General features: G+C 39.7%; 1 protein-coding gene across 1 annotated transcript; it reads left to right on the top strand.

The window, feature by feature from the left end:
* The first annotated feature begins 3,612 nt into the window (after positions 1-3,612).
* Positions 3,613-7,034, top strand: LOC137717780 (putative disease resistance protein At5g47280). The gene is made up of 5 exons (XM_068457266.1): positions 3,613-4,415; positions 4,739-5,133; positions 5,340-5,695; positions 5,785-5,990; positions 6,091-7,034. Exons 1-5 carry the CDS (start codon positions 3,710-3,712, stop codon positions 6,900-6,902), a joined length of 2,475 nt encoding a protein of 824 aa, XP_068313367.1. The 5' UTR covers positions 3,613-3,709; the 3' UTR covers positions 6,903-7,034.
* Positions 7,035-11,655: the final 4,621 nt, after the last annotated feature.

Genomic DNA, 11,655 nt, shown 5'->3' with positions numbered 1-11,655 from the left:
ACAATATTTCTTAAACTAAACACTGACTATTTCTTAAACTGAACGCTAGTACTATTACTATTTCGTAAACTAAACACTGACTATTTCTTAAACCGAACACCTTGTAAACTAAACACTAGTTATTTCTTAAACCTAATACTAGTACTATCACTATTTCGTAAACTAAATAGACTATTTATTAAACCAAGTAATAGTATTATTACTATTTTGTAAACTAAGCACTGACTATTTTTCAAACCAACCACTAGTATTATCCCTATTTTGTAAACTAATACTATCACTATTTTGTAAACTAAGCATTGACTATTTTTAAAACCAAAATCAAGTTTCTAGCGAATCGACTAAACCTCGATCACAAAAGCCAAAATCACTAAAACCATAGCCAAAATCAAAGTAGTACTGGCACTGCTGGAAGGGGAGGCTCGTAAGCTTGGCCATAATGCTTTTGTGACCCTTCAATCTTCTGACCTTCAAGGCTCAACATTGAGCCTTCATGGTATAGGTTAACCAAATCATAGATTAGCTAAATCAAATCAAATATACATTCCATGTTGTGCTGAAACAGATATACCTAAGAGCCTTCCTTGGATCTTCTGACCTTCGAAGCTCAACATTGAGCTTTCCTGGTATAGAATAGCCATGGCCGCGCGGTTGGCATCAAACATGTACGTTGTAGTGCTCAATAAAGGCCTTTAAAAATGCGTTTGAATTGCGCCGCACCTGATTTCCGTGCCAGAGAGGAAACTCGGCTGTGAAATTTGTTGGAAAGGACGGCTGCAAAACGAAGTGATAGGAAGAGACGGAGACTACTGCAAAACAAAGTGATGGGAGGAGACGGAGCGAGTTGACAACTGGGTTTGAGTTGCACGCGCTTTTTTTAGGTTTTTTTTTTTTTTTTTTGTCTTTATTATAAAAAAAAACTAGTAGATGATTTTTGGTTAAATTTAAAAGTTTTGAAACTTTTTTAATTAATTTTTCTTATTTACTATTGTTCTTTACGTGAGGCTTTTAGATCCAGGTCCAAAAACATAGATGATTTTTAGAAGTGAGTCAAGTTATCTATTTACATGTTATTATTTCTTTCATACTCATTTTACATTTTCTAAAAGTATTAAAAAATCAATTAAAATCTTCTAATATTATGTATTTTCTAACTCCAAAAAATCTAATTAATATCTTATAACAAAAAAAAAAAAAACTAATATACTAACATAAATCTATTTGCAAAACATTATGTCCTAACTCAAGTAAAAAAATATATGAATGTATATTATACCTATAAGCGAGATATGAAACTAAACTAAAAGGTAGAAAAACATAATACACCTAGAAGTAAGACACATCAATCTGTGACAGGTTGATTATAAAAAAGAATCTATCATCTAGGTAGATAAATATAATTAACATGTGATATAGGTTGCTTATCAAAATTAAAATTAAAATCTATAAATAGGGTTTAAAGCAGGAAGAAGAACAAGAAATAGCAAACAAAAAAAAAAAGAAAAAAAGGAACTTTAACAAAAAGCTCCTGATATTATTTGTAACATCCTACATCGCTCAGGGGAGTGGATCCTGTAGGCCTTATATGTATACTCTCATCTCTACCTAGCATGGGGCCTTTTGGGAGTTCACTAGCTTCGGGTTCCATATGAACTCCGAAGTTAAGCGAGTTCGCGCGAAAGCAATCCTAAGATGGGTGACCCAGTGGGAAGTTCCCGTGTGAGTTCCTAGAAACAAAACCGTGAGGGCGTGGTTGGGGCCCAAAGCGGACAATATCGTGTTACGATGGAATCGAGCCCAGGATGTGGTGGGGGCCCGGGTCGGGATGTGACAATTTGGTATCAGATCCAATCCTTGGCTAGAAGCGTGCCGATGAGGACGTCGGGCCCTTAAGGGGGGTGGATTGTAACATCTCACATCGCCCAGGGGAGTGGATCCTGTAAGCCTTATATGTATATTCTCATCTCTACCTAGCACGAGGCTTTTTGGGAGCTCACTGACTTTGGGTTCCGTAGGAACTTCGAAGTTAAGCGAGTTCACGCGAGAGCAATCTCGGGCTCAACTCCACCATAGCACGATATGGTCCGTTTTGGGCCCCTACCACGCCCTCACAGTTTTGTTTTTAGGAACTCACACAAGAACTTCCTAGTGGGTCATCCATCCTGAGATTGCTCTCGCGCGAACTCGCTTAACTTCGGAGTTCCTACGGAACCCGAAGCGAGTGAGCTCCCAAAAAGTCTTGTGGTAGGTAGAAGTGGGAATATACATATAAGGCTTACAGGATCCTCACCATTGGGTGATGTGGGATCTTACATATTCCTATTTCTACCTAGCACGAGGCCTTTTAGGAGCTCACTAGCTTCAGGTTCCATAGGAACTTCAAAGTTAAGTGAGTTTGTGCGATAGCAATTCCAAGATGGGTGATCCACTGGGAAGTTCTCGTGTGAGTTCCCAGAAACAAAACCGTGAGGGTGTGGTCGGGGTCTAAAGCGGACAATATCGTGCTACGGTGGAGTCGAGCCCGGGATGTGTTGGGGGCCTAGGCCCAGATGTGATAATTTGGTATCATATCCAATCCTTGGCCGAAAGTGTGCCGACGAGGACATCGGGCCCCAAATGGGGGGTGGATTGTAACATCCCACATCGCTCAGAGGAGCGGATCCTATAAGTCTTACATGTATATTGTTATCTCTACCTAGCACGATGCCTTTTGGGAGCTCATTGGCTTCGGGTTCCATAGGAACTCCGAAGTTAAGTGAGTTCGCGCAAGAGCAATCCCAAGATGGGTGACCCATTGGGAAGTTCTCGTGTGAGTTCCCAAAAACAAAACCGTAAGGGGCGTGGTCGGGGCCCAAAGTGGACAATATTGTGCTACGGTGGAGTTGAGTTAGGGATGTGGTAGAGGCCTGGGGCGGGATGTGACATTGTTCACTTTAAGGAAAAATCACATTTTTACACTAAAAAATCAATCCTAGTACTATTCATTTTACCCTTTATTTTTTCTTTATCGTTAAAACTCAAAATTTTCAAGTTATTTTCATTAGTTTTCCTTAAAAAAAAGGAAAGAAAAATCAAATAGATAATTAGGAAGAAATTTAATTTTTTATAATAAATTTTATCATTGAAGAGATAATTATTGATAATTAAATAATTAAATTTAAGGAATTTAACTTATCTTTACTAATTAGTAAAACCATTTTTGTCAACCAAAAGAGGGTGAAAAAACAAATTAGTCTTCTATCACACAAAAAAATGATGAGCAATAATGTAATTTCACAGGTCCAAATTTTACTGTTTTTTATTGAAGACTCACCTACATGTGATGTTAAAATACCTTAAATATTAAAATAAAAATAAAAATCCAAAAACAAAAATCTCCCACTCTCTCCACGTTCCCTCTCTCCCACTTTCCTTCTCATTTTCTAAAAGACTTTGTTCATACACTTGCAAATGCTAGTTTTAATAAAAGTAAAATGAAAGTGATGGCATACGGCGAAAAAAACCAATCTTTAAATAGTTAGTTGAATAGTATTCAAAATGAAAAAGAAAAAAAAAAAAGTTAGTAGACCAATTAACATGTCACAAATTATATAAAAGAAAGTCTTAGAAAGCAGAGAGCATAACTGAGAAGCATCGTCGAAACGCGCTATCCATAACAAGACAAACCATTTCACCTGCCGTAGTCGCACAGCTCCCACCACCACCAACAATGGCAGTGACGGACTTCTTCGTCGGCGAGATCACGGTGGAGCTCCTGAAAAATTTAATCGCCCTCTCCCGCAAGCCATGCAACAGCAGAGGAACCGCCGAGGAACTCAAAACCTCAGTCGAGCAGCTCCTCCCCATAATCCAAGAAATCAAGTACTCCGGCGTCGAGCTACCGGCCGAACGGCAATTCCAGCTCGACCGCATGTCTGAAGTTCTCCAGAAAGGCCTCGAACTGGTCCAAAAAATCCTCGCGACACCGCGCTGGAACTTTTACAGGCACGTCCGATTGGCGAAAAAGATGCAGGATTTGGAGAAGACAGTGTCCAGATTTCTTCAGGGCCCATTACAGGTCCATATCTTGGCCGACGTCCACCACATTAGGGCGGGGATGGATCAGCGGTTCGACCGGCTTGATTGGTCGAACCGGATGCTGGAACAGCGGCTTGGGACCTTAAAGATTGGGACTTGCGGGGGCGGGGGTGTCGGTAGCGGGTGGATGGAGGAAGCTGTGAGGAGGGTGGAGGAGGAAGGGCAGATGAAGTGGGAGGTGAGCAGTTCGGTGGTGTTGGGATTGGGGGTGGGGATGAAGACGGTGAAGGGAATGATTTTTGGGAGGGAGGATTTGAGGGTCGTTGGAATTTGTGGGATTGGTGGCTCTGGAAAAACCATTCTCGCTAGAGAACTTTGCAAGGATGATCAAGTTAGATGTAAGTAACTGAGTGCCTTTTTCGGATTGCGTACTTGTGATCATAATCGATTTTGCTAGAAGTGCTTTTATTTTATGACAAACAAGTTGAAATTTGTATTGAAAATTTAAGTGCTTTTCAGATGATATAATCGCTTTGTCGCCAATTGTTGTCAAAAGCGTTTTTAGATGAATTTTCAGAACTCTGCTTTGTTTTGCTTCTTTTGAGAATGTTCTTTAATGGGTTTTATAGAACTTGAATTTTCTTTAATGGGTTCTCTAGAATTTGAGTTCTTTAGAATCAAACACTGACTCTGTTTTGTGTTCATGGCTGTTCGAATGCAGCTTATTTCAGTGAGAGAATTCTGTTCCTCACAGTATCACAGTCTCCAGATGTGAACCAGTTGAAGGCCAAGATTGTGCAGTTCATCATGGGGAGCCAAATTCTCAGTCCCAATTCTGTGCTTCCCCAATGGAACTTGCAATATGAATGGATAACCACAACGAAAACTCTGGTGGTTTTGGATGATGTGTGGTCACTGGCAGTGCTTGAGCCGCTGCTCTTTAAGATCCCGGGCTGCAAGTTTCTTGTGGTCTCACGTTTCAAATTCCCAACCATTCTCGATGCCACTTATGATGTTGAGTTGTTGAGGGAAGAAGATGCACTCGCTCTGTTTTGTCACTCTGCTTTTGGCCAAAAGTTCATTCCTCCTGCTGCTGATAAAATTTTGGTCAAGCAGGTACTATCTTAGTGCCCGTTTGCAATTCTTTCCGCTCATAAGCGCTTTTGCTAGAATACAATTGCTTCTTTGAAAACCTCTAGAAAGTGCTTCTATAATGCATAATCACTTTCTAAGTTCTAAGTCTCCAATCTCCATTTTCTGCTAATCGATGGGTTGTTTTGTGTTTCTTTACATCGGTAACTGATTGTTTTCTTGAACTTTAGATTGTTAACGAGTGTAAGCGGCTTCCTTTGGCTCTCAAAGTGATTGGAGCTTCACTGAAGGACCAGCCTGAATTGTGTTGGGCAAATGCAAGGAGCAAGTTGTCGAAAGGGGAAGCTTTTTGTGAGTCCCATGAGAACAATCTACTTCAACGGATGGCAACAAGTCTCGACTGCTTATCCAAAAAAGTGAAATCATGTTTCTTGGATTTGGGTGCCTTTCCAGAAGACAAGAAGATCCCTCTTGATGTCCTTACCAATATGTGGGTTGAAATACATGGCATCGAGGAAGAAGAAGCGTTTGCTATTCTTGTCGAGCTTTCGAACAAAAATCTCCTCACCCTAGTGAAAGATGCACGGTACGATGCTTAAAGTTTGGTACTTGATTTCTTTTACTTGAGTGTGATTAGTTTCTGTTTCGAACCCTTTGATTATATTAATGTTGCAGAGATAGAGACATATATAGCAGTTGCTATGACATATCTGTTACACAACATGATGTGCTGAGGGACCTTGCTCTTCATTTGAGCAATGATGGCAGTGTGAACGAACGCAGTCGATTGCTTATGCCAAGAAGAGAGACTGAACTTCCAAGAGAATGGGAGAGGGATTCAGATCAGCCATTTCACGCGAAGATTGTATCAGTTCATACTGGTATTAACGTGCCTCAGTAATTGCATTATTGATTATGAGGTTATTTGTTATGTTTACTCTTTGGTGCTGATTTAAACCGATTCATCCCTTGATAATGCAGGTGAAATGAAAGAGATGGACTGGTTCCAGATGGAGTTTCCCAAATGTGAAGTGCTGATTTTGAATTTTTCATCGAAAGACGAGTACCTTCTTCCTCCTTTCATTGAAAACATGTCAAAGTTGAGGGCATTGATAATCATGAATTACAGTACGTCAAATTGCATCCTAAATGGCTTTTCAGTCTTCTCAAACTTAACCAACTTGAGAAGCCTCTGGCTCGAAAAAGTATTTGTCCCTCGATTATCTACCATCCCCCTGAAAAATCTGAGGAAAATCTATATAATCCTATGCAAGATCAGTAATAGCCTTGATCAATCGGCCTTTCCTCGGCTCACAGAACTCACCATCGATCATTGCGATGACTTATTCCAGCTGCCTCCGTGCATTTGCGCAATGCCTTCGCTCGAGAATTTGAGCGTAACCAACTGCCACAGCCTATACCAGCTCCCAGCTGATTTGGGAAGGCTGCAATCTCTACAGATCCTAAGGCTATACGCGTGTCCGGCACTGCAGACGCTTCCGGCCAGCATTTGCGAGCTACTTCGCTTGAAGTACATTGACATTTCCCAATGTGTAAATTTGAGATGCCTACCCATGGACATTGGTAAGCTAGCAAGTTTGAAAAAGATTGACATGAGGGAATGTTCACAAATTAGCAATCTGCCGAAATCCGCTGCAACGTTACAGTCTCTGCGCCGTGTAGCGTGCGACGAGGATATTTCTTGGATATGGAGAGATGCAGAGAAGGCATTGCCGGAGCTGCATGTTCAGGTGGTGGAGAAACATTTCGATCTGGACTGGCTCGATGAATGAGCAAATTGTTGTACCATTGGTCAATGTTAATTTGTATAAACTTTGATGAAAATTGTAAATAATTTGTTTGTATGAAGTTAAATAATAGGAATTGAGATCCTCTTGTAAATAATTTGTTTGTATGAAGTTAAGTAATAGGAATTGAGATCCTCTTTGGATCTTTGTGTCTGAAGCTCCGGAGTCCGAACCACTCATTTTAAACCATACGGTCTCCATTAATCCATCATACTAGTCCACCTAACATAAATTAAGAGTCCGAATCTCTTTTCAACCGCTCGGATTTCTTAGTCCTTAAACTTTGAACATAAAAATGTCAATTCAAATAATAGGATAAAAGTAGAGGATAATTCTACATGTGGTGTTTCTGTGGGTCTGTTTTCTTTGAAGACTTCACAAGTCGTTGCAGGTGCTTTGTTTTAAGGACAATCAGCTGATGATATTTGTAACGTTAGGACAAGCATTTTTGAAATATTTGTAACGTCTGATTGACTTCAGCTGGGTCCAATTTTATTGAGCTTACATCAGTGTTTTCATTAGTCTACCCTTATCCCCTCCCCCTAATACGACGTTAGCACACTTCCCAAAATGAAAAATAATAGATTAATTTAAGCTTGTGGATTAACTTAATCACAGCCGTTCATTTTTTAAATCATTGTTGTTAAAATTTACATAATATAAAAATTATTTAACTATTTTTTTTATTGTACCAAGCAACAAAAATGTCATTTTACTGGTCCAATCGTTGTTAAATATGTAAACTCTTTGGTTTGAGTGAATTTGTACGACAAGTCCAAAACAGTCGTTAAAACCGTCAACATGTACATATGAAAATTGAATAAATCTAATTGCCAAGGGATGATTATGTGTTAATATATATGATCAGGGTCTATTCTCTCCAAAATTAGGCAAACACGTATTGAGGAAATGGAGAGAAAACGTGTGTGGGTCCATGAGAGATAGAGACCTCCACCAAACCAAGTGAATTGCTAGTCAATTTACAGACTAAGTTTTCGGTCATAGTCCATCTTTGGGGCGTTCGCACTTTTGGTCTTAAGACTACGTGGATCATGAATGTATGTATATATTATATATTTTTGGGCAGATTCAGGTTACTGTTGCAGTCATATTTATAATAGGAACGTGATTGTGTAAATTTTAGGGAATATAGGAAAATATCTTATATTCCTATCAAAAGTAGATTACCTATTAAATGTTGTAACCCTAAAGGGAAATGTTTTTACCTGTCCTACTACTATAAATAAAGACGCAATGGGGTGAATCAAACACACCTCACAATTAAATCACTCTCTCTTCTCTCTAACCATAGCCGGCCCACTCTCTCTCTAAACCCTAGATCATTCAATCAAATAGGTCTACAACACGTTATCAGTATGCTCTTACCAAAAGCTGAGGAATTTGACAGATCATAGGAGGAGGCTATCTTCTACAAAATTCAAAGGCTTATTTTCGTTTTCTGCTAATCAGGTACGTTTAAAATAAAAGAAGTTATTTGAAACTTCTACGAAGCATGAAAACATTCCCTATGATGCATGAACCCCTCTATGTTTATATTTTCCTTTCAATATATATATTGTATATATTTATATATTTGTCAATATATATATATATATTTGTTTCATGTATCGCACAATTAAATTGCTATGTGGAATTTGTGAGTCAATGTATAAAATTAAATTAGAAGCAATTTAGGGTTTCCTAAACCTTATGGGATTTCAAGAAAAAAAAAAAAAAAGGAATTGGATATGGTGCGACACACTCACCGCACCATCACTAAGCAACCTGAAACTAGGCCTCGGCCTGGGGTCAATTTGATGGGCCTGAAGCCCTTCATCCAACCAACCCATATTGGCTGGGTTTTCCCTGCGCACATTGCAACCTTTAAGGTTGCTAGGTTTTGTGTTGCCCAGCCCAGCAGCCCACAACAACTGAAGCCAGCCATGCGGCTGGGCTTCTCGTGCCAAAAACCAAGGCCCCAACTTTCGCTAGGCCTCCCCGCGTGCTAGCCCACAAGCCAGTGTGAGCTGGGCTTGTCTCCGTGCCACCCCACCCAAGCCCGTGGCCTGCAACCACCGTGGGCTGCTTTCCTGCAGCCAACCCGAGGCCCTTTTGGGCCATGCCTTTTACTCAAGGCACCCAACCTGGGCCCAATTATTTTTTGGGCTATATTTTCGGCCCAATAATATTATTTACCTTCTACAGTCGACCCCGTATGGCCCAATTTATTGAATTAATTAAAAATGACCTGCAGTCCATTAATCTGATAATGAATCCAAAATTATTGACATGAAGATCACTTTTGGACATTAACGATTCAATAGTTTATTTTTATACTTTGAACCGTAACATACATTCCTAGTAACAAAGCTCTCACACTTGAGTTCCCGAAGAACCTCAAATCCATTATATTCAAATTAGTATATGCATTCTATGTTTCTTGCAGGAACCTCTCATTATGAACTAATTGTTCATAAAACTAAATTGAACCTGTAGTTTCAAATTTAATGCCTTTGAAACCCGAAGTTTTCATTCAAAACATACCACATGAAACCTATAGTTTTCATGCATAAATTAAACCAATACATGTCTATAGAACCTATATGTTCTACGATATATGTCTATGGCTTACCATATGACTAATCACGTTTTTTTCCTTTCATTTTAGGGACATGTCGAACTTAAACAAGCTCGATTTCTCCGCTCTAGAAGTCTCTGGAAGAAACTATCTAAAGTAGGTTCAAGATGTGAAGCTCAATTTAACTGCAAAGGGTATTAAAGCCACTATCGAGACACCTATTGCTGACAAACATGTTGACGAAGCTCAGAAGGCTACTACAATGATCTTCATTTGAAGACATATCCATGATGCACTGCAGACTGAGTATCTCGCTGAGGAGGACCCATGCATCCTCTGGCTTGCTCTGGCTGACTGTTTTGATCACCAGAAAGACATATACTTGCCTGAAGTAAGACATGACTGGCAGCATCTTCGCTTCCAGGACTTTAAGTAATTGAATACAACTCTGAAGTTTGTAGAATCCGTTCACTGTTGAAATTCTGCAAAGTGGAACTAACAGAATCAGATCCCTTGAAGAAGACCTATTCAACCTTCTATGCCACCAATATTGTCCTGCAACAACAATATAGGGCACAAAAATTCACCAAGCTTTTGGATTTGATCTCTGTTTTACTTCTCGCTGAAAAGCAGAACTAGCTTTTGATGAAGAATCATCAATCTTGACCCACTAGCTCGAACGCCGCGCCTGAAGCTCATGCGATTAATTCTAGCAGCCATAAATGACGAAAGAATCGACGTGGCCGTGGCACCAGCCGACAAGCCCCACCACGGGCCTAAGGTTAACAGAGTGCTGCACCTAAGGGAAGAATTGTGACCTAGTAGCGTCCACCGCTTGGCCCTAAGGTCCCAAACTTCAAGAACAAGGGCAAAGCTCCCGTTCACACCGCTTCTATTGAACTGGACATGTGCCATTGTTGTGGATCAAAGGATCATTGGTCACGCATCTGTCGAGCTTCCTCTGAGGCTATTACCAAGTATCATTCCCATCGTGAGTCTAACTTTGCACATGTTGATCATTCGGCAAATGCAACTACATCAATAGAGATATCAGATTTTCAGGAGGCGTCAACTCCTATGGATGACTAAATTAGACTTGTTTTTAGGGTGTTTACCCCTAGGGGCCAAACCCACTAGGAGTGGCCGACCCTACCCCCTATTTTCTAGGTTTATGGTTTAATTTTGAACAAATTTTCTAAGTATTTGGAATAATTTGTTTGGTTTTGGTTTGTTTTGAATTATGGATTGTTATTTGAATGGATATTATTTTCTCGAATTGTTTAATTGAATGAATGGACTTATATTTATGCATGTGACCGATTCAACCAATTTATTTCTAGGTATGTCTAGTGGGAAGTTAGTTGTCTGGTAGATAGTGCAACCACGCACACCATCTTGCGTGAATGACGCTATTTTACTAACTTAATACCCAAGAAAGCTCATTTGACAACTTTTTCAGACCCATCGAACCTGATTGAAGGATACGGAAAGTCACGTATCTTGTTGTCTAATGGTACAATCTTGACCATTAAGGAGACACTCTATTCTCCACATTCCGGAAGAACGTTGCTGAGTTTTAGAGACATTCGAGATAATCAATATCATCTTGAAACCACTAAAGATCATGGTTTTGAATTTCTTTGTATCACTTCGTACGAATATGGCTAGAAGCATATTCACGAGAAGTTGGAACGTTTGTCGAGTGGGTTGTACATCATAACCATTCGTGGCATAGAAGCCCACAATGTAGGCAGCCCTATGCCTGAGTTCTAAGACACTTTGTTGCTTTGACATGACGGTTTGGGACATCCTGGACGTGATATGATGTGCCGTATCCTTAAATCTTCACATGGGCATAAGATACATCCCTATGTTGGACTTCCACCATGCAAAGTATGTTATTTAGGGAAGTTGAATACTCAACCTTTATTAAGCAATTAAAATGCATGAAATAAACATGTTGGAATAATGGTAGGCTAGTCAATTTTCTTGTTCAAAGTTAGGCAAGTTAGGTTAGTCAAGCAAGATAGGTAAGTTAGGCAAAATTAGGCTTATGTTCTTTTTCTTCCCTATATATATGTTTCATCTTGTAATTGTTTCATTAAGCAAATATACAAAACCATCTTCAACACTTCTCTCTCATGGCTTAAACCCTAGAAC

The sequence above is a fragment of the Pyrus communis genome, chromosome 15, assembly GCF_963583255.1.
Source record: "Pyrus communis chromosome 15, drPyrComm1.1, whole genome shotgun sequence".
In the NCBI taxonomy this organism is placed as follows: domain Eukaryota; kingdom Viridiplantae; phylum Streptophyta; class Magnoliopsida; order Rosales; family Rosaceae; genus Pyrus; species Pyrus communis.
Note: the sequence above shows the minus strand (reverse complement) of the source record. Positions and strands in the feature narration are given on the sequence as shown.